This window comes from Aulonocara stuartgranti (assembly GCF_965226115.1).
Source record: "Aulonocara stuartgranti genome assembly, chromosome: 22".
NCBI lineage: Eukaryota > Metazoa > Chordata > Actinopteri > Cichliformes > Cichlidae > Aulonocara > Aulonocara stuartgranti.
The window spans coordinates 20,509,260-20,531,923 of NC_138957.1; the positions used below are offsets into that span (position 1 = coordinate 20,509,260).

Sequence of the window (22,664 nt, forward strand, 5' to 3'; positions counted from 1 at the left end):
TGAGAGGTCCCCCCCCTGAACATTTATGCAGTAGATCAGCTGTGTCTGTTTGTTGGCTGAGGGAGCCACACCTGATGTGCGGATCAAGTCCATCCCAGCTTCGGCTCAGCACTGTGCACGATGCAGACGGCAACAGATTTGTAACAGACGGCAAAAGATTTGCAATGTATCACAGTTAATTGCCGCATTACTGCAAACAGATTAATGTAACTGCCAACTTGACCTCACTCACTCAAAAACTGACCGCAGACTGACTCCGTCTTATTGCTGTTTCTCCCATTTTATTGCCGTCTTGATGCACCAAAGACGGTTTGAGGACGCCAATTCACTCTAGTAGTAGTAGTAGTTTCAGACCACGACCCCGTTTCAGTGTTATTCTACTTCAAAGGCATAAAGATCATGAGCTGATTGCACATGTTCACAGCAATGTTGGTGGCGCTGTGGTCTCTAACCAGTGTTTCCGCCAGTGTGACTGTAGACTTGGTTTGCGTTCGTTTTTACATTGAAACAGGTGTTTGATGGCATCGTGAAATCTGGAGCATGCCTTAGTGAAGTCATCAAACTGACATAATGCTTTCTCTAACCTCAAAAATGCCAATTTTTGGTCCTCACAAAGATGTTTAAACAAGTAGACACACACACACACACAGTACCCTATAGTCACTCAAAAAAAATCTCCCAAAAAGTCCTAGAGACACACACTCAAACAAGCTTACCTCTCCATTGTGCAGCCCAGCCTCCGCGAGCCCGTTCATCATCAGCGCTGGCTGGTTGTCATTTTCATCCAGAACCTTCTCCGGTACCGGTGGCGGTAAATCCTCCTCTGGCTCCTCCTGAGGCTTTTGTTGAGGAACGGCAGCATTACCAGAGCGCCTTTTGGCCTCCATGTCTGCGCTGTGACGGCTCTTCTTATTCAGGTTGACAGAGGCGTACTCTGCCCCGGCGAAGATGGGCCCCCGCTCAGGTGTGCTTGGGCTGATGTGGCCGTTAAGAAGAGCGGGAGGATGAGGCGGAGGTTCGTCTGGACTCGGCTGGATGGTACCGTTTGGGAGGCCAGCCTCTGCAGGACCGTCTTTGAGCTCCTTGACCGTCTCGTACAGGGATTCATCGGCACTGACGTCACGTGAGGCCACGGCCATCTCCTTCACCACCTTAACATCAGAAACACACACTGGTCTTACGTGCATTCAAAAACAAGAAATAACTTTTTGATGTTTCTGCCTCCTGGCTCGAAAATCACTCAATTCACCAGCCACTTGTGAAAAGATCCCTAGGCGTAATCAATCAATCAGTCATTTACTCAGTCAAGCAGCATTCAACATTACAAGCTTTAATCTCCTCCAGTGAGCATGTCCGAACTTACTATGAGTAAAGAAAAAAACCCATCATTCTGCTGTTTAAAGGTGACTTATAAACACTGACCTCATAAGTGCTGTCTCCTGAGGGTGGGGGTCCGTTCCCGATAAGGGCGTTGTTGGGAGGGATGCTGGGAAGCTGGCGGGCCTGAGGGCACTTGGAGGACCTGAGCTCTGATTGGCTGGAGAGCATCTCCTCTGACAACTGGGGACTGGTGTCCTGTGTGTCCGTGAGAACTGGAGGGAAGAAGAAAAGAGTCAGGGCGAGGAGGAAACAGCATCTTTTTACGACTGCATTTAACATTGACTATAACACGAACCAAAGCTGACCAGCAAACACGCTTCATAACAGCCATCACGTGTCAGGAAAAAACACACTGCATGGATGTTGTATCACGCGGTCTAAATATTAACTACGCAGACAACAATGGCAGGACATGACGAGCTGATAGGAACTCTATCGGCTTACTTGTACCGCTGGTGAGAGGCCCATTGTGAGAGGTGCTGACCGCCGCGTCAGTCGCTGGACTGTCTGCTGATTGGCTGATGTCTCTCTCTGAAACCTGCACAACAAAGGATAAGCTCTTTGTCACTGCTGCACCACAGCTCGCAGGCTTGGAGGCTTCAAGCAAATAAAACCTCAGTCTCAGATTCTTTAAATTACAAAAACCTACAGAAATGAATTTGCACGTCTTCCTTATGTTGCACGGGATGGACATCCGTCACACCTCCGTGCAATCGAAAAGCCATATGTGCGGTGCATTACCTTCAGGATCCTTGAAGCCCAAATTTAAATTTTCATGCTTTCCTGACTCTTTATCTCGCTTCGTCTAAGCTTTTCCAAACACATTATTTATTACTTTAAGGTAATTATAAAACCGTTATGCATTCCTAATTAAGTGTAGCTTATTTTTACCTACCAAGAAAAGACATCTAAAGACAGCTAACAGCTTCTGCGAGTATGAGTAACAGGCAGCTCTTGTTTTATGCAGCTGATTTCATATTAATTCATTTATAAGAGGCACTAAAATTGAATCAAGCATAAGCAACACATCAAGCCGAACAGGGTAAAAGGACGGCGTCTGTAGTGTCACATTAATAATTATAATAACAATAGGAAGACGCTACCTTAAGGATACCCACAGGGTAATTTGTCTCCCTGCTTGTCTCAATAGGAGGCTAAAGAACAACAGCTGTGAAGCTGGCAGGGACTCAGTTGTGTTGCAGTCGGGTTTAAACCATGCTCTGACAGTTTCTGTGCTTGCAACATCATATAAGCATGGAAAAAAATCTGCATCTCTAACTCAACTAGCACAGTACAAAAAAAGCAGAAGAAGAAGAAGAAGAAGAAGGGTTTAAAAAAAGCTCAAGTTTCCTGTTTTATCAGCCTAAGCTGAGCAGAATCAACTCTGAGAGTGAGCAAACACTCAGATCAACAGTGAGAAGAAACTAGTAATTAACAGAGGACGATTTATCAACATGCACTTCATGCATAAACTGTAATGCTTTAGTTTCCATGACGATTGCTCAGTCAGTCACTAATGAGAGAGCAGAGAAAGTCAAAACCTTTCAAAGAGTGCACGCCAAGACTGCTCTTTGTCTGGGGTTTGCGGTTTTTCCTTGTGTGAGCAGAGGGACATGCATCAGAAGCTCCATAACTCCACCTAGTGGTCACGCACTCTCATAGCTGTCGGTGCCAATGACGTAATCTTTAGCTGTTTTATGAAACCACTAATTTTATGCTGTCGTTTCGTGATTTAGGCACACGTTACATCCATCTTTCTTTTTATAGTCCATTAATCTTGTGTCATCCGTCCCAATGAGAATATCTTGTGTACACCACAGATGCAATAACTCACAACTTCACCACCACTCAGGAATCACAGAGGAGTGTAACGCTGTTTTGTGACTCGGACATGTCATCTTTGTTCTTATTAACCCCAGGCAGTGACAAAAGAAGCGTAAAATAAAGCATAAAGTTATAATACTCTCCAAAAATGAAAGCTAAACAAGAACCAGCGTCACTCTGATCCAAGCCGTCAAGGACGATAATCACTGTAATTCTCTTTTTTTGCAAATTCTGTTACAATCCCATGACAATGTCTCATTAATTGCTCTCCCCAGACATTCACATTCTTTTACAGTTTCAACACAGCTAACATTAACATCTCCTTGCTGGTGTGTCAAATTATTTTTTTGTAGGTCACTAACTGTAAAAAATCTGAGTGACACAAAGTATTGACAGCACAGATTCAACAAGGTGCTGGAAACATTCCTCAGAGGTTTTGGTTGGACTTGTTTGCTGTACATCTGTGACGTGAATCTCCCGTTGCACTGGTTCCAGCGTCAAGAAACCAGTTTGAGATGATGTGAGATTTGTGACATGCTGTTATCCTGCTGGAAGCAGCCAACAGAAGCTAACTGTGGTCATAAAGAGATGGACAAGGTCAGCAACGACACTCAGGTAGGCTGCGGTGTTTAATCAATCCTCAGCCGGTACTACGATGTGTCCCAGGAAAATATTACACCACATTGCATCATTGTATCACCAGCCTGAAATGTTGAAACAAGGCAGGAGGAATGTAGAACATTGCTTTCACCTTATTCTGACCCTACCATCCGAGTATCACATCAGCTACAGAGTCTTATAAAACCAGGTAATGTTTTTCCAATCTTCTACTCTCCAATTTGGGTGAGCCTCGTTTTCCTTTTGTCAGCTGAGTAACGTACACTCAGCGTGGTGTGTTGTGTGTTTAGAGATGGTTTTCAGCATCCCTTTGTTGTAAGATATGAAGCGGCCATTCTCCTCTGACCTCGGGCATCGACCCAGAGGACTCACTCTCATCACCATCTTCTGTAAACTCTAGAGATGGTTGTGTGGGAAAATCCCCACTGATCGGCAGTTTCAGAAATACTCAGACCAGCACGTCTGAAACCGACAATCATGCCAAAGTCACTGAACTCTTTCTTCCTCATTCTGATGCTCAGTTTGAACTTCAGCAGGTCGTCTCGGCTTGCTGCCTTGCTGTAATGTAACTGCCTGATTAGATATTTGCATTAATCAGCAACTGAACAGATTGAACCTGTTGATGTGTTTGTCCTACACTGTGTCGCAGACACTCTTTGCATTTGTGATCAAACTGATTGAGCAACTGCTAAACAATCACAGAGGCTGGTCTTTAATCCTCTTAGAACAAAACGGATCACTTTGCCCTGCTTCTGATGGACCTCCACGGGGTGCTTCCTGTATCTAAACTGACTTAAATACTAATTTTGGTTAATCTGCACCCTGTGAGTTTAAAACACTTGAACTCTCTAACGATGGGGAGAAACAGGAGGGACAGCGTTCACTGATGCTGGCTGCAGGAGAGACAGACAGATTGCAGCTCAGCGAGGAAGAGTTAATCTACTCAACCACGAAGACAAAAACCCCCATTTAACCTGTCAGGCTACGACACGGTCCGTCGTACAAATGGGTCCCTCTTGAAACAATTTGATCACCTGGCAATTGGGCTAATGCTTAAAGGTTGCAGTGAAGATATCAATCAAATGCAAAAAGGCTCTGAAGAACACACACACACACACACACACACACACACACACACACACACACACACACACACACACACAAACACACACACACACACACACGCATATAAACACACAAACCCCCAGAGGGGAAGTCAGAATAAGAAAGTAAGTGGATGTCACACTTAAGTGGTGCTTGGTTACTGAAGCATCAATATTATAGTAGTTTGTAATGACTACCTCTGCCCATTACACAGTCTTCAAAAGGACATAGCGGACGTTCGCCACGCATCATTATGAGCGTCGCATAGCACGGGGTAAAAGGTCAACTCTACAAATAATAATAATCTTTTGTTTTTCTTAATAGTATCCCTCTTATTTCTGTTTTAAGGCAGCACGACATTAAAATAAGTGACATGTGACGAGCAGGCAGTGGAGTTTCCCACGTGTTTTCTTAGCGGGAGAAACCACTTCCCTGTTGGCAGCCGTGAGCCGTTCAGAAACAACCTCTCGCTAACAACTGGAGGCTGTCAATCAGCCGTACGCAGGGAGGCTTTGTTCTCTGTATGTTTCTGTGTCAGCGTGATCGACGTGGGTTACGACGCAAAGAGTCGGAGGGTGTGTTCTAGTGTCACAGGACGTCACGTAAGGGCGGAGATGTGTGTCAGTGTGCACGCGTGTTACTGAGGAGGCACGCAGCTAAACTCTATCCACAGCTCCACTTGCCGATCGCTCCAGCGCCTGACTAAAGATACACACTCTCCCACACTTGGACTAATGAGAAGAGTATGCGTGGGTGCTTTTGTTTAAGGCTCTGAGTCGATATTTTGACAGAGTTTAAACCAAATGGCTGATCTTTGACTGCAAGAGCTGACGGTTTCTTAAACTTCCTGAAATCTGACCTGATGTATCTTTTAAAAAAACAATTATGTTTAGAGAAAATATTTTTTATGCAAAAAAAAGTGCCTTTCAGTGTATGAGTGTAATCACACTATGATTAAGCCTGAAAACATTCAGCTGTTCGCTCTACTTGTTCTTCTTTCAGCTGCTCCCGTTAGGGGTCGCCACAGCGCATCGGCACCCTATCCCCAGTTTCCTCCCCTGTCACACCAGCCCTCTGCATGTCCTTCACTACATTCATGAATCTCCTCTGCGGTCTTGTTTTCCTCCTGCCTGTGAGCTCCATATTCAGCATCATCTCATCCAAATCATCTAAACTTTGTCTCCAAACCCTCATCTCTCTTCAACCTGCTCCCTACTCTTACAGACACCAATGCCGTCTGCGAACATCATAGAGACACGCCTGCCTGAATTCATTTAACAAAAACAAACTTTATCAACTTTTCATTCACTGTCATTAACCCCCTCCCCCAGGGGGTTGGTGTTAGCTGGTGCTGCAAAACAGCAAAGTGTGAAACCATTTTTGATTAGTTGTCTTTCAGAGGTAATACCCACAGACCTCAAATACCTGCCTTAGAGCTTCCTATGTTAAGGCTAAAATAATGGACCTTGCAGATTAAAAACCAAACCACAGACAGGTTTTGCAAATAAACTGTGCCTTGAAGTCCTGCATACACACCGCTTGACTTTTTAAAAATGTAACAGTGTTAGTATGCATCCTTGCTATTAAAAATAAACAAATAAAACATTATTATTTCATTCCTCTTCAGGACTGTAGCTTTGATATATTGAGAGAAAAGGCTGTGGAAACCTGAAGGAAAAACTCACTCCATTCACCAGGCTCTGATGATCTCCCGCTGGGTGTCCATTCACCGCTTTCTTCTGCCTGAAGAGAAGAAGAAAGGAGAGATGAGAAAACAGAGAAACACATCAAGTGTTAGAGCAGCCTGCACAGCTAAACACGGGGGCTCAGCTGTGCATGCAAAGAACTGTGAAAGCAAAGCGTGCCTCCAGATTAGGGACCAAAAACCTGTTTTATAATTGTACAACTCTTCCACATATTATGCTTTCAACCCAACCATCAAATAAATCCAAGAAAATTCTAATCTTGAATCTTCTGACAAATTAAAAAAAACACAGAAATCAAATATTAATTTGCAAATATGAGTTTTATTTATTACATTTGTTGCTTTATAGCTTTTTTAAATAGCACTCCTTTTTCTTCTGTTAGAGTAATCTAAAATTAAATCAAACATTCAAACAAAAACAACTGAACTGGGATCAGTAAAATGTAATAATAACCATCACTAATAAATATTACATTCCTTCAGACACGTCCGCTTTAACCTCCTAAAACCTGAACTCTTTCATGGAATGGCTTTATAAATTTCTCTTTGCTATTTGGGCTGATTGGGACCTGATGAATGTAAAAACAAAGAATTACCTGATTTTTTTGTTTCTGAGAAAAATAAGATCCACATAAGGGGACATCTGTTTTAAATTTCGATAAAACAGTGGCAGTATAATGTCCTCGTCAGTGGATATCAGGCCCTTGTAGAGCAAAATTTAGTATTTTGGTCTAGACAACCCAAAATGTGATGTCTATATATGTGGAGGCCAGGTCCTAGGAGGTTAAGGCAGACCTGCTGTGAGCAGGTAAACCCTGTGAGGCTCAGCCTTCAGCCTGCTCAGAAACACTCCATTTCAGACATTTTTGTTCTACTCTGGCTCTCTGTGATGTCACTGAGAACAGATAATCTAACTGTGGGCATCTAAAGATAGACAACTGTCTATCTTTAGCTCCACCTCGAAACTCCTGTTCTAATCAGATGAAGAAGTTGCTCTAAAGGAGGAGGAGCTATGTCGAGGGACAAATAAAGACTGCATGTATATGCATGTGCAACACTGCTTTCATGCTGCTGTGACACTTAGTTTTTCATTCACGGGTTAATCAAATTTGACTTTATGTCATAAAACAGGCTGCGGCGAGCTGATGCATATCTAACTGCATTATACTTGTTTCGAATGTTCTGCTCTCATCTACATGAGAAGAAAAGTGACATCTTCTTTATTTACCTCTGCAAATCTGAAAACTTCTCTTAGCTCCTGGGGGCTACATATAAAAACAATTACAATCCCACACGTTGGAACCGCTGCGTAAGAGGTGGGCGTTTGTGTTGAATATACAGCCCGTCACGTCACGCCGCAAAGTAAATGCCTCATTAATCTCTTAGCCATTACTTCAGTGCAATCCCAATGAGACAAAACAAAGCTTTACGCACTATAGCGAAGTTCGCAGCGTAGACTCGTTAACATTAAATCTTCATTACGCGCTGGGTCGTTAAGTCGGTCAAATTAACTTTTAGTTTCAGTTGTGCTGCTTTATTTGGAGTCTGCTTGCATCAGCTCTTTACGGGGATTACACGAAAGGAAAGTTAAATGACAAGGAAACGTGTTTCTCTTTTATATATATAGATAGATGGGAGTGTGTACGGCTGCTTAGAGACAGCACATGCTTCCATTCATAATTATTAATTAAATAATTATGGCCTACTACCCTAGAGGGCATTTTTAGTGTTACTCAGCAGCACTGCTCTGTACTGCTGCTGTACCTATAATTACTGTAGCTAAGAACGGCCTCTCAGGTATTTGTGCACTGTCTGCATTTCCCAGCAGAGCAGATCTGCTTTGGATAGCTGACACAGCAGGAAGTGAAGCTTTTTTTGATATGTGAGCGTGCCCTAACAGCGATGACAATAACACCAGTACACGGCATATATGGGTGTGTTTGCTTGGTGATGGCGCTCACCCCTGGCAGCTAGCGCAGAGCAGCAGCAGCACCGACACCAGCAGCAAAGCAGTGAGGATGCTGAGGGTGACGATCAAGATCAGCTGCCCGCTCCCCAGCCACGACGCCACACCAGTAGAAGCTGCCGTCCCCGACCCGACGACGCCTGCCTCCGGCCCCCACCACACTCCACTCAGCACCGGAGCCATGGCACATCACACTGTGGGGGAAGAGGACATCGGACTGGTACCAGCTGGGGAAACACGAGAAAAACAAAACTTTTTTTGTAGATGTGAAATTACAATCACATTTAAACCGAAGCAAAACTATTTATTTTTTACAGTTTTACCAGGAATGACGTATATTGTAGATTTTTTTATGTTTTTAAATGTGAAAAAAAACTTGTGCAGCGTTTTTTTTTTAACTTTTCAGCAGATACTGAGAGATCGCCGTTGGCTGAGGAGGAGCAACGTTTACTGAAGGATACAGTCAGCCAAACCGTGCAAGCTGTGCTCTGTTTGTTAGGAAAACATACTGAGAGGAGAATTTGAATTCAGCAGCCACCTTAAAGCTCTATCATGGAAACCTAAAGGCGAATCGTGCTCGTCAGACAATCACTGTTTATAAACACCTTATGAATCTTTCAAACCCAGGTTGACTCGAATGCAGACAGAAACAGAAATAATGACTTTTTATTGTTTGCTATTATAAAGAAATCTGAAGTTTTCCAAAATATGACCTGCGGGCAAAAAACTGCTTCGCCAAGTGTCCACTGGGTGACTTCTTCTTCTTTTCTTTTCTTTTTTAAATAAAATAGAGTGAAAATGTGTAACTTTAGATTTGAAAAGCTAAAAAGGGACACTTTGCCACTGCTGGGTTGGAACCTCCTTTTTTTTCTTCAACAATGTGCCAGAAACACTTCTCAGTGTTTGGTCCATGTTAACATGATGGCATCACACAGCTGCACATTTGTATATCCATGATGGGAATCTCCCATTCCGCCACATCCCAAAGGTGCTCTATTAGACTGAGATCTGGTGCCTGTGGGAAGCCATATGAATACAGTGAACTCATTGTCATGTTCAGCAACAGTCACCATCTGAGGATTATTTCCTTGTTATTGCGTGATGTAATGGAAGGTGATTATGATACACACCCTAAAAATATTCAACATTGCTTATGCTTTTCAAAGAAATGACACACCTTAATAGAGGAAACCCTCCATATTTCCTGGCTATGCTGCCCAGCACGCTGTAGGAAATGTTTTCATCTCAAATCTCGTCTAAACTCCTTTAATATCAGCTCTAAAATGTAAAAATATGTTTGGCTTTCTTTGGTAGAAAAACCGAACCTCTACACTCGCTTTTGTTTTGTCACTTTGACTGCACAGGTCAGCTGTCCCAGTTCTTCATGTATAGATTCAACAAGATTTTGGTCCATGTTGACATGAGAGCTTCACACAGTTGCTACAGATTTGTCGGCTGCACATCCACGACGAGAATCTCCTGTTCTACCTGAACCCAAAGAGGCTCTATCGGACTGCAATCTGATTACTCTGGAGGCATTTCCTCCCGCAGATCTGCCATTAACTGGTTATTTTCTCTTTTTCAGACCATTCTCTATAAACCCTAGAGGTGGTTGATAGATCAGCAATTTATGAAACACTCAGACCAACAACCATGTCACAATCAGCGTCACTGACATTACTTTTTCCCCCATTCTGATGCTCAGTTTGAACTTCGGCCGGTCGTCTTGTTTACACATCTAAATGCACTGAGTTGCTGTCATGAGATTGGCACATTGGTACATTGAAATGCACATGTAAACTACTGGACTATTTTCTTAATTATCTGTGAGAGTGACTTTAAATAAGCTACTACACCAACGCCTAGTGGAACAGAGGACACCAGGTGCATTAGCTGTTTTGTGTCTTGGACACCTGTGAAGCTCCAACTACAGAGACGCATACTACAATAAATGAATTGCTGTTTTTGGCTAATTCATTTAGATTCTTTAACATTCCTTATAAATATTTGAACTGCACACACTGACTAGACATGACCAGCAGGTGGCAGAAGCGAGCAGTGTGAGACCGCAGTGCAGACAGCGATCTGCCTCAGTCTGCTGCAGTGGCCCTCACAACAGTGCCTCCAACAACTGGTGTCTGGGCTCTGCGCACAGCATCAGAAACCTCATCACGTCTCCGTCTAACAGCTAAAGTTGGGTTTAGCTGAACTGATGGAACCCCTGATTTTATCACGGATGATTTATGGGGGCTGTGTGGAGCTGCGGGTGAGTCACAAAAGGGTGGGGAGGGATTGTGAGCCTAAAATAATAAAAATAAATAAATGTGGAGAGGGTGGTTTGTATCCCACTGTGTGTGTGCAGGGAGGGGATGTCGTGCACTCCCGTGACTAAGATAGAGAAATAGTTCAGGGCAGACAGTGTGGAGAAGGAGTGAAACCGCACAATGAAAAATGGGAGCGAAAATAAACCGCACACACTCTTTCTCCTTTCAGTCACAGCACAACAGAGAGCTACAGCAGACCTGGTGGCAAGTGGCAGTGACAAAAACATGACAACCTATCTTCCCTCGTCTTTTTTCTTGGAGAGTGCAGGAGCCAAACTCCTGTCTGGAGTGTATGTGTGTGCGAAGAATGTGTGTACTCTGTGCCGGCGGTGAAAAACTCCATTGTGTCTCTCTGCTCGCCTATGCTAATGTGACTGGGGAGTGTGGGAGCTGATGTAGCACTCGTCGTATTCGAGCAGCATGGAAGTTTTGTTTGCAAATCAGATGGAGCTGCAGAGCGCAGTTTTAATTTCGCCTTCGTCTTCTTCAAGAAGACGCTGAGGAATTCCCGCCTTTGTCAGAAAGCCGATTGTGTTTATCCCTGTACAAAAACACACAGGTGCGCCTGGTACGAGACACCAACAGACTTAACAAAGCCTTACCTTGACACCTTGGATGATTAGTCAGGTCGGCCTTGCCTGGAAGAGAGCAGATAACAAAAAAGGGGGGGGTTAGATGAGTTAATGTTATCATTGGAGGGTGGTGTTGTCCTGCGAGTGTGTGTGCGTGCACAGATGTAGGCTGGGCAGGCATGTGAGTGGGAGAGCAGCGAGGCTATTGAGTGTTTGTTTTTTAATGCCCATAGCAAATACATATTGGACAACAGGCTGCTTGCAACCTCTCATGCACAAACACACACTAGCTGTATGCAGTACACACAATAAGCACTGCATCTTTCACACATGCGATGTATTGATCAGTCAGCCCATGTAACCGAGAAGATAATAACCAGGTGACATCATCACTCAACTGTGTCCCATAACATGTAACGTGCGCAGTATGCACTGCAGTATTTTACATTGTACACGTACAGGGTGCAGGTTCAGTTATACACTCTGATTTTGCTTGAAATGACTTAAAAATAGTCCGAATGCTTTGGGGTCCCCTGGGACAGTTACCTCACAGACGCCGTATCTGACCTCGCCTGAGAGGCTCGTGTCCAGGTGTCACTATCTGCCGCTGCGTGCCAGCTCGCCCGCGGCTCGCGCTGGCACTTAAACCAGAATAATTACCGGCTGCCACGGCGCTGTGTCGCCATGGCAACATTTCCTTCTACCCATCGCCGCTATTTATGGTGGTTGAGTGGAAAAAAAGGGAGGAATAAATAAATAAATCTCCGCAGGGATGTTTTGTGAAAGAAACTCGTAGGAGATCACGAGCCTGTAACTGGTGGTTTTGGCGTGTTCAGCACGGTAGGGTATCCTGCTCGACTCAATTTAGCTTCTGTGGATCAAAACTAATCCTGGAACCACTAAGCCAAACTTATGAAATGTCCTTCAGTACTTCAGTGTGTCATGGCAGATTTCAGGCGGTGTTTTCTTGAAAAAGTCAGCAACAGGTTGTAAGGATAGTTTGAGGTTTGAGGAATGAAAGACAGTTCAGACCTCTGTTTTTGGATGCGTGAGTGGTGTGTCAGGAGTGTTAACCAGCCTCTAGACACATGTAAGCAAACCCCACTTTAACACTTAACTTTGGATTTCTCAGATAAGATTTTTCAGTATGACAGGAGCATAAAATTAAAAATACGAAAAGCAAAACACAATAACACAATAGTTTGAAAAGTTCTGAATGTATCCTAGTAAAACGTTACAGGGGTGTAGCCTGAGGTCATCTTTAACTGTCATTTAAATTTGGCTTACATACACCAAGGTCTTCAAGGTCACGAGTGATTTCACTCAGAAACCAAAGGACGCTGCACACATGCGTAACTGCACCTTGTCAATAACAAAGCAGTGAAAGGACAAAGTGTACTCTGTCTATTTTACTCTATATTGGACCATAAATGACAAAATAAACATCATACTGAATGAAATGAATCTTAAAACCAGTAAATGAGACCATGACCTCACCATGAGCCTGTCTACTGAGGTCATAGATCCAGTGATGAGTAGGAGCATTTTCTCATAGACTTCTATACAATCGACACTTTTCCCCAACCAGAGCAGTCACCCCCTGCTGGCCATTAGAAAGACTGCAGATAGCAAGCTTACAACATAAATATAAAACGCCTTTAAGGCACTCCTTCACTCACTTATACAGTCTTAATATTTAGACTTAGAGTAAATTCCTGGCACATGAGGCCATTCCCATACTTTCCACTATTCCAAGGCACCAAACTCTCTCTGCAAAAGTCTTACATTTATCATCTTACTCCCAGAGCAAAAGAAGTTGGATACCACTTTGGGTACCCTGCTGTGTACAAAATATGCGTAGAATAAACCATCCGCTCTGTCATCAAAGCATACTTTTCTTTCCTTAATGCTTCATAAACACTACACATTAAAGCTCCGAGTATCTTTTTCACAGCGGAAAGCTCTCCACAGGCCACCGTTATGTGATACAAGACTTCAAGCCAACGACTACAACTGTGCTTTCTTTTGCTGTCACTCTTCTTTCTCCAAGTGCTCCCTGGCTTTGATGAAAGAAAGCAGAAGCCTTGGAACGGAGACAATCAGTGTGGATGTCTTCTGTTTACACATAATAACTGACTGGAAAAGTCATTTTAGAAGGAATGTGTTTGGAAATTCGAAGGTAAAAGCCCAAATTTTACCCTCACCCAGCTGTCCACACACACTGAGACCTGACATAATCATAAGACAGACCACTGCAGGACTTTATATGCAAGACACCAGAGCCAAAAAGCCACGGCATCTAATCTGAGCTGTGCTGCTCTACAGGAAGAGCGTTTCCCTGACTCTGAGTGTGGGTGTGTGGGAGTTTTGTCTACTGGACAGGTCACTGGCAGGGAAATGCAGAGAAGAAAAATTAGCATCCACAGGCGAAAGCGGCGCTTCGGTTTCCATGTATACTCTCGCAGCACGTGTGACACCTCCCTCTGCAGGGTCCTCTGGGTGCACGCAGATGGGGAAGGTTTACAGCTGGATGTCTGCAGCGAAATGAGCCCAGGGAAAGCTTCTGAAAGGACAGCCAGAGGCATTTCCACAATAATAAATAATCGAGTTTTCGGGAGAGAAAGAGCCTCCACTTTCTTCAAGAAGTCGTGCTCGTGTGGAGCTCTGCAGGAAACCCAAGTAACCTTTCAAACATCATAAAAGGAGCTAGAGAGGGGTTTATTGCAAACAATGAGGACTTCTGCTTCTGAACATCATTCTCCACTGATGGGAGTGGGGGTCATTATGCAGAATCCATCTTTACAATAGGAGTATATAAAAAAGATGATAATTTTCGGTGACCTTTCTGACCAGTAGGATTACAACAATGCACTTTGGGGCAGGGGCTAAACATAATCCAAAGATATATATATATATATATATTTTAACCACGAGAATACAGTTGGTGTGGGAATCACAGAGTAAAGCCCCATTCCTACAGGATTAGTATCCCCAGGGGACTTCATGTGATTTAGAAATTACCCCTAACGTCTGTGCTTCGTGCAGCACATTTGCACGGGAAAAAACAAAGGCTGCATTTTACTCAGATTTACTGACATCTGTGTTTGCTACCCACAGACTCTAATCTGATATGAACAGGCTGCCACATAATAGCTTTTAAACATGCTGAATGCTGCCTTGCACGTCCGCCTGCATAGTGCCACACGCCCTCCTCCTGCCATCCAAACTTTAATTTCATGGAGCAGTCACACCAGATTATGATCACCGGTAGCTTTCACAGCTAATAGACGTTGCTAGAGGTAAGTAACGCTATGCAAATACTGCAAAACATAATAATTAACATAAACATTTTTTTTAAACATCTGGCACATGGCAGTGATTTAAATCAAACTGTTTTAACTGTGCAGACGTGAACACGGTAGTCACATGGCTAGAACATGATCTGAACCTGATTTATGCTGCAAGTCTGAGCTAAACGTGGTATACAGACACACTCAAAAAAAGGGATTCTTCACCCAAAAGTAGCAGCTGGAGCTTTTCTATGTAAAGTTATGCAACTGTATGGTTTTCCTCCAGGTCCTACGTGTAATTAATGACTCTAAATTAGCTGTAGGTGTAAGGCACTTAAAATGTCATTAAGCAATAAACATAAATATTTCTCATTCCATTCCTGCTGTATAATACACTGTCTGTGCATTAATGTTAGTCCACTTCAGTAATCTGGGCATTTGATTTGCTCTGACTTGCTGTCCACGTTTTTTTCCCGTGTGAGTTTTGTCCTCGCTTACTTTCAGTTCATGCCATCCTCATTCACTTGATAAGCACTGATAAGAGGAGTCACAGAGACTCTGCTAAGTCGAATCCCTTTGGAGCGCCTTCATGATTTAATAAAAAACGTCGATACTTCGTGCCAGTGTATCGATTATTCAGCTCTAAGAGGATGTGATGCGACATTGCCATGCTTCTTTTGTCTCACCCCTGAAATACTGTGTTTACCAAATGTGCTCTAAAGCCATCTCGATAAAGTGGAAAGCAGCAATATGCTTGCAATGCCTCCCTTTGCTGGCATAATAGCATCAGAGTAATGTGGACATGGTTAAGGGAAACTGATGACCTCCTAGTCTTCCCAATCAGTGCAAATGACATTTGCATGCACGCACACACACATTAGTATACAGAAGCACACATAGGCAGCATTATCATGATAAACACAGAGATGCATGCAGACACTCCTGCAGGCTGTGTCAAAGCAGAAAAAAAAATGCTCCATGAAATCCAAACACACTACTGAGCATCTTGTGACTTGACCGGAGGGCCATTTGCTCGGTGGAGGGGGTGAGATAGATGGGGGAGGGGAGGAGAAGGATGGGGGACTGATGTCAAGGGTTAAGAATTGAAGATGAAAAAGGGAAAAAGAAGCAAAACAAGTGTACGGTGTAGAAAAAAGAAAAAGATGTAGAAAAACCACAGCTACTAGAAGAAATAAAGAAGGGGGAGGAGTAAAATAAAAGCCGAGACAAAAATACATGGCGAGAAAAAGCAGAAAGACCGCATAGGCAAGCAGTAGTTCACTGTGACACACACACACACCCATCCCCAGAGAGGGTAGATGAAATACAACTCCCCGACAGGATGCAGTGCAACAAGGGACCCTGCCCCTGACTGAGACAATGCAATTAAATGCACGCACACATGCACAGAAACGCCTGCAGGTGCTGCAGGATCTGCTTACTCAAATCCATCACTGCAACTGAAGAAACCGTCAAGTTTCAGTTCAGGAAAGTGAGTGTGTGTGTGTGTGTGTGTGTGTGTGTGTGTGTGTGTGTGTGTGTGTGTGTGTGCGTGCAATCCAGGCCTCGCACAGTCTAACTCACTGATCGCTGCATACGCCCGCATGAGCCAAAGCAATGGTGCGTCCCCATGAAAACAGGTGCTTGCGATCAAGAGACATAAGAGTGTTGCCATGGCAACACCAGCCATCCTAAGGGTTAATGGTTTTAGTCTGAGAAATTGATCTATCCTCCCTAAATGGGGAAATTGAAACTGCATAATTTAGCAAGGCTGCCTCATTTTCTCTCTCTCATATTACAAATTTGCGTGCGTGCGTGTGTATTTGTTATAGATTCACCCACAAGATGACGACCCTCCTTCTTACAAGCTGCAGTAACTATATCTGCTGGCGGTAGCATTCACAATCATTTCCCACCGGGGACATGTAAGTGAAATATGAAGCATGTAAACGTTTTGTAATGATCCAAAGAGATTAAAGGAAATGCACAAAGGTGCAAAACCAACCAATCTTACATCGTCTAAGTCCACAGGGTTACATTTACACATGTATCTTCTTTTTTAACTTTCGTATACAGAATCTTAAGAAAAAAGGGGGCTAATTTTAACAGTTCACTGCCAACTCCCTTCTTCCTGAATCCCAAACAGCTGCAGGGCTACAGAAACAGCAACATGTGTCTTAAGCTTTCACCAGAAATGACACATCTTCTCTCTCCCAAAGCTTTTCCCTGACCTGTCCTGACCTCGCGGAGCCACTGCAGTACACAGAGGCTCTGGGCATATGTGCGAGGATTGTGTAAACATGCGTGCGCGTCTGTAAAATCTGCCTCCACTTAATGTCACACTACCCCATGGGAAAAGCCACATTTCCTGCCTTCCTGTGCCAGTTTTCCGTGGTGACCCCAAAGTCTTTTTAGAGGCCCAGGGAGATTTCTTTCAAACGCACTCGGAAATGCAGCTGAACCAGAAGCTGCCGGGCTCTAATTGGATGGGCAATAAGCATTGATTTGATTGCCTGGCTGGATAACCTCTGGCATTCTGGGAGCTAACAAAACATGTTTTCTTTGCGGCAAAGGGAAGATCTCAGGTTCACAAACTGTATCCTGAGCAAAATTCACACATTTTTGCCATCAGAGGTAGACTATCCTCCCCTTTTTCTTACTTTATCTGCTCCTTTATCTTCTTCTTCTCCTTTTCTTGCCAAAGCCCCAGGCAGCTGCTCTGCATGTAAATCATTAGGACTTGAGTCCGTGAGCGTTTGTTCAATTAACCTCAACAATGTTTGTCTGTGTGCAGCACGGAAAACACAAACTATTAAAAGAATATTCACTCACAAATACTGCAAGCATCTCGATTTCACTTCTGCTTCGTTTCCTCCCTTTCCTTCCCTTCTTTCCTCCTCATGGTGAACAGCTTTCTCGACCTCGCTCAGTTGCCTCCTCCTACTTGCGATTAATCTTTAGCTTTCCACTGTTTTTCTCTCACACACACACACTCCCTCCGCTGAAAAGCAGAAGTGTACTCTTGCTGTCAAAAACATCACCTATCTACAACATATACTGTAACTGTCTGCTGCCCTAAACTCCCCTCTGAATGTGACAAACGCGTGCTTGTGGTTTTTTTGCTTCTCTGCAGGAAAAAGCAAACTGAAATTTCAAGAAGCAAGCTACGATCTGCACCACAAGCCTCCACGCGTGCCTCGACAAAGCAACTTTTATTATCCCCGCTCGGGCATTAAAGACGTCTGCCGTTGTTTCAAATTGATTAGCTCGGTGTCGGCGGCGCTGCGCGCCTAATAATAAGATGCTGAAGCACAAAAACAACTTTAGTAATTGTGCAGCCGACCAGCTTACAGCAATTAAACAAACCAGCCGGGCATGTCATCCAAATATGTAAATGGAGGCATGCTGCCTTTAATGAAAAGAAAAAAAGGAGATGGATTGTTTTAACGATTTCAGGGATTGTCACTCACATCGTAAGTGACCTTCTTGGCAAACACTGACGGTGGGCTGGAGGGGCAGAAGGAGGGTGGGGGGATTGAACTCTGGGAATTTGAGGAGGGACAGCCTGGATGTGGGCTGTAAAGTGTGCCTGTTTTTGTGTGTGCAAACATGTGCCGTGGCTTGTTTTGACTCCTGCTCCCGGCCCAGAAATTAGGAAATCAGATTTATTCAACTCCGAACGACCGCATGCATAAAATTTCTCCATCACTGTCATCCCCAGATGAAGATTATCACCGGGGGCGAGCGAGGAGTAGATATGACCGCATCATTATTCAGTGGCATTGGCCCTTTATGTGTTGAATAGCTGCCAAGATAAAGGGATTATCAGGGTGGATGGAATAGGATGAAGGGTGCTCTGTGTGTGTGTGTGTGTGTGTGTGTGTGTGTGTGTGTGTGTGGGGGGGGGGGGGGGGGGGGAATCCACTGAGGTAATTCATTCTAAAAGCTGCTAATGATATGCAACAGATGCCTGTTCTCGCTCCGGCGAACGTGCGCACACACAAACCCATGCACATTTATCACACTGAGGTGACACATGGACAACCCAGACGCACACTTTCACTGTCAGAGATGCAAGCAGCCACAGATGTAATTCTTTCTTCTTCAAAGCCTTGAAACCACCCTCCGAAGCTGCCGCTGCTTCTGCTCTGAAAATTGCCACATGCCACTTCATTTATCTCCCCTTGTGACACCAACCCTTTTGGACAAAAGACACAGGCCAAAAAAAGGATTAACGGAGGTGTGCGCCTGCGACTGAAATGGAAATGTGATCCATCTTTACGAGGCTCGGACAACAGCAGGGGCGGGTTTATTAGATGACCCAGACGGTGCCATTGGTGGTGGTGGGGTGGGTCTGAGCCTCTCGAAAGGCTTCTATAACACATTGGGGCTTAAGTAGAAAGTCTGCTTTGCTAATTGGTGTACGTGTGCGCTTTTAAAGGAGTACTAGGAGGCGTGCTGTCATGGCCTCTGACCTTTAAGAGCAACACATTTTTCAGACATGCTTTAACAGGCTGGTAATTTTCACACAAATGCACGTACGAGCCTTATCCAACCCTTTCCGGCTCTGCTGGTTTTACCCCCTCTTCCACATCCTATGTTTTGTCTTTTTCCCCCCCAGTTTCCTGCCATTTATATCCCTGCTCTTGTCCAATCTCAGTCCCATTTGTCAACCCTGGCTTTTAACAATCTGCAGTTAAACCTTTTCGGCTGCACTTTCAGAAGCCTCGTCCCTCTTTGGAGCTCGCCATCGCATATTCAACACGTCTTCTAGCTGGACCATAAAGATATGGTAAAATATGGAAGCCTGCAGGAACTCAAAGGGCACATCTACAATCAGGAGCAGCCGGCAGGTGGGGAGTGGGGGGTGGAAACAAATGGCAACCCCCATCCTACCCCCCATGCCAAGCAGGGGGGTAGGATGCTGCAAGACGTGGCAACCTTCAGACGGCTATCTTCAGATTTCTGGTTAAATTCAAGCAGCACACGCCTGAGCAACACACGAAGATTGCAACAGCACAGATGAAGCTCTGCCTTCACCGTTTTCACAATTCCATTTGATTTCTCATTTCACAGACCAGAGGTTATTCCATTTTTCATAGCGGTGAGCGGAGAGGGGACTTCCAAACAGAGAGTAGGAAAATCAAAAGCAGATATGGAGAGAATATGCACAAAATTATTGTTTTTGTTAACAAAGTCTATATTTTTTGACTTTTGGGAAATATGCTTATTCACTTGTGACTCTTGAGTCTTTATGGTAAACATACACTTTCAACCTGACACTGCCGGAGGTTTCTTCCTGTTAAAAGGAAGTTCTTCCTTTCCATTGTCGCCAAAGTGCTTACCTTACAATATTAAATGGCCTGTATTTATATAGCGCTTTTACTAGTCCCTAAGGACCCCAAAGCGCTTTACATATCCAGTCATCCACCCATTGGTGATGGCAGCTACATTGTAGCCACAGCCACCCTGGGGCGCACTGACAGAGGCGAGGCTGCCGGACACTGGCGCCACCAGGCCCTCTGACCACCACCAGTAGGCAACGGGTGAAGTGTCTTGCCCAAGGACACAAGGACCGAGACTGTCCGAGCCGGGGCTCGAACCGGCAACCTTGCGATTACAAGGCGAACTCCCAACTCTTGAGCCACGATCGTCCCACAAGCCACGATCGCCCCACCTTGAGACAACTGCTGTTGTGAAATCTGTTTGTAATTCAGTCAAAAGACTGAGACACAGCTACCTGCTGAGCGTTTAACATGATGCCGCTTGTCTACGAACCGGTTGAGGAGATGATGATGACAGGGTGTTTGTAGGCCCCGTGAAGCTCTTTAATACACTACTCACAATGAAACTTTATAAAATATGCACAGTGTAATCAAAACAGGAACCTTTGTTGAGACTTTGAGGTTTTAAAACACTTTTACTTACCAATATTTCTAACCTAGGTAGCTGCAGCAGGCTGCCTGCAGCCTCCAGCAGAGACTTAATTATGCTCTGAACGTAACAGGCACAACTGAAGCCAAAAACTGCATAATCCCACTGCTGAACCCTGTGTCGTCAACACACTATTGCTCAGCTACATGAACTAGAGGGCCAAAGCGTGTATAATAAATATGTAACATGGTAGAATATTTATTTACAAAGCAGCAGTGGCTGCCACAGCCCTTCTCAAATCAGTTAATGGGGGCGGCTCTGTGTGTCCCCAGGGAGGGCTGAAAACCAAATGAACCAGCTGAATGTGCATCAGAGCAGTAAACAGGATGCCGGCTGGCAGAAAATCTGCTGTCAGTCACACACACACACACACACACACACACACACACACACACACACACACACACACACACACAAAGCCACACTCGGGAATTTAGACTCAAAAAATACACCGAAAATGGTCACGCACACAGAGTCATTGGAATAGAGATGAACCAATTAGCAAGTGGCAGACATCAGCGTGACAGAACGAGGTGGAGGCAGAGAGGAGTGAGTGATGAGAAAGAATATATTAGAGCGCGCTCAGTGTGCGGGCAGCCGGCCGAGAGGAAAATGCAAGTGAGGCACCTTCACACTCTGACACTTTCAAGGAAGCTGAGGTGGCCAGTGGCAAATCCACCCTGCCGCAGTGGGTGGATAATGTGGCAAGATGTGATGTGAGCAGAGAGCAGGACACACACAGAGGTGACACTCACTGATATTATTCACAGACGTGTACGGACATAGAAAGGTGAAACGTGGAGGAAAAACCTGTTTTATACCATCAGAACTGCTTAGTGGAGGGTCCCTAGCTTACAAAACTACACCTCCCACACCTTTCTTACTTTGCCTCAGGGCGGTGCTTCATATAGGAATGCAGAGCCTGCAGACTTTAAGTCAAATCAGGCCGTATAAACTGTACCTTAACTCGAAATCACGGCAGTATCTGTTTAGGGAGGCCAACAAATTTTGATGATAATTATTATGGAGAAAAAAGAATATTAAATGTATGTTTTTAGCACGGTGATGCAGACACCTTCTTGCCTCACAGGAAGAAGATCCTGTGAGGCCGGTTTCTCTATGCTTGTGTGGGTTGTCTCCACGTACTCTAGCAGTCCAAAGAGATGCACGGGTCAGGTTAATTGTCTGCTGAGTGTCAGCATGAATGGTTGTCTGTCCTTCCAGGGTCTACCCTGCCTTTAGTCCTATGACAGCTGGGAATGTTTCCGTCCACCTGCAACTTGACTTGAATATGAAGATGGATGGATATTTTTATACCAAATGAAGCACTTATTGTTTATCTACTCAGCTGTGATAGTTTTCTGCCACAGGTGCTCAGAATGATCTAAAAAACAAAGCCAAAGGTGGGGCTTAACGGACACCATTTTTTCTGAGGGGCAGTTACACATTACATCTTTTATTTATGTAGTGATGTATCCAGGTTTCTCCTGGTATGTGGAACGGAAAATGACTTGACTAGTTCTTTCTTTTAGAGGACGTGTGGATGTTTTATCACTAAGCTGATGTTGATTTTTAGCACACCTGACATGTTCACCAGGTAATATTCCCTAATTGATGGATGATCGAATGCTACCTGAAGTAAACGTTTGTAAAATTGTGTGTGGGTGATAATATGAAAATTGTTTTGTACCTGATAAAGGTGAGCTAGTCTGAAGCTTTGTGACTCAATAAAATAGTGGTAAGTGGGAGAATGTGCAGAAGTTAAAGTTCTAAGACTTGTGCAAACTCCTCTGCGCGCACAGACGTCAGAATGCACACTCCTCTCGAGTGCCCCTTAAAATCAAGAGCCCTTACAATACAGCGTTTGTAAACGACCTCTCAACGCTCCTGACCGCCAACTCATATTAGACCATTAGCAGTGCCCTGGAGACTTAACACACTGCACAA

The 22,664-nt window shown here is 44.3% G+C and overlaps 1 protein-coding gene across 4 annotated transcripts in view; it reads right to left on the bottom strand.

The window, feature by feature from the left end:
• Positions 1-22,664, bottom strand: part of pag1 (phosphoprotein membrane anchor with glycosphingolipid microdomains 1) — a 61,234-nt gene that overhangs the window by 12,756 nt on the left and 25,814 nt on the right. For 2 of the 4 annotated variants that reach the window (XM_082521406.1, XM_082521404.1), the window contains 6 exons: positions 11,524-11,559; positions 8,593-8,824; positions 6,612-6,669; positions 1,825-1,918; positions 1,423-1,592; positions 717-1,151 (listed from right to left, as the gene is read on the bottom strand). In XM_082521406.1, the coding sequence (XP_082377532.1) occupies positions 717-1,151; positions 1,423-1,592; positions 1,825-1,918; positions 6,612-6,669; positions 8,593-8,780 (945 nt within the window). In that variant the 5' untranslated portion in view covers positions 8,781-8,824; positions 11,524-11,559. Of the gene's footprint in view, positions 1-716; positions 1,152-1,422; positions 1,593-1,824; positions 1,919-6,611; positions 6,670-8,592; positions 8,825-11,523; positions 11,560-17,615; positions 17,831-22,664 lie in introns of those variants that run through there. The other 2 variants (XM_082521405.1, XM_082521407.1) reach the window with 2 other exon arrangements.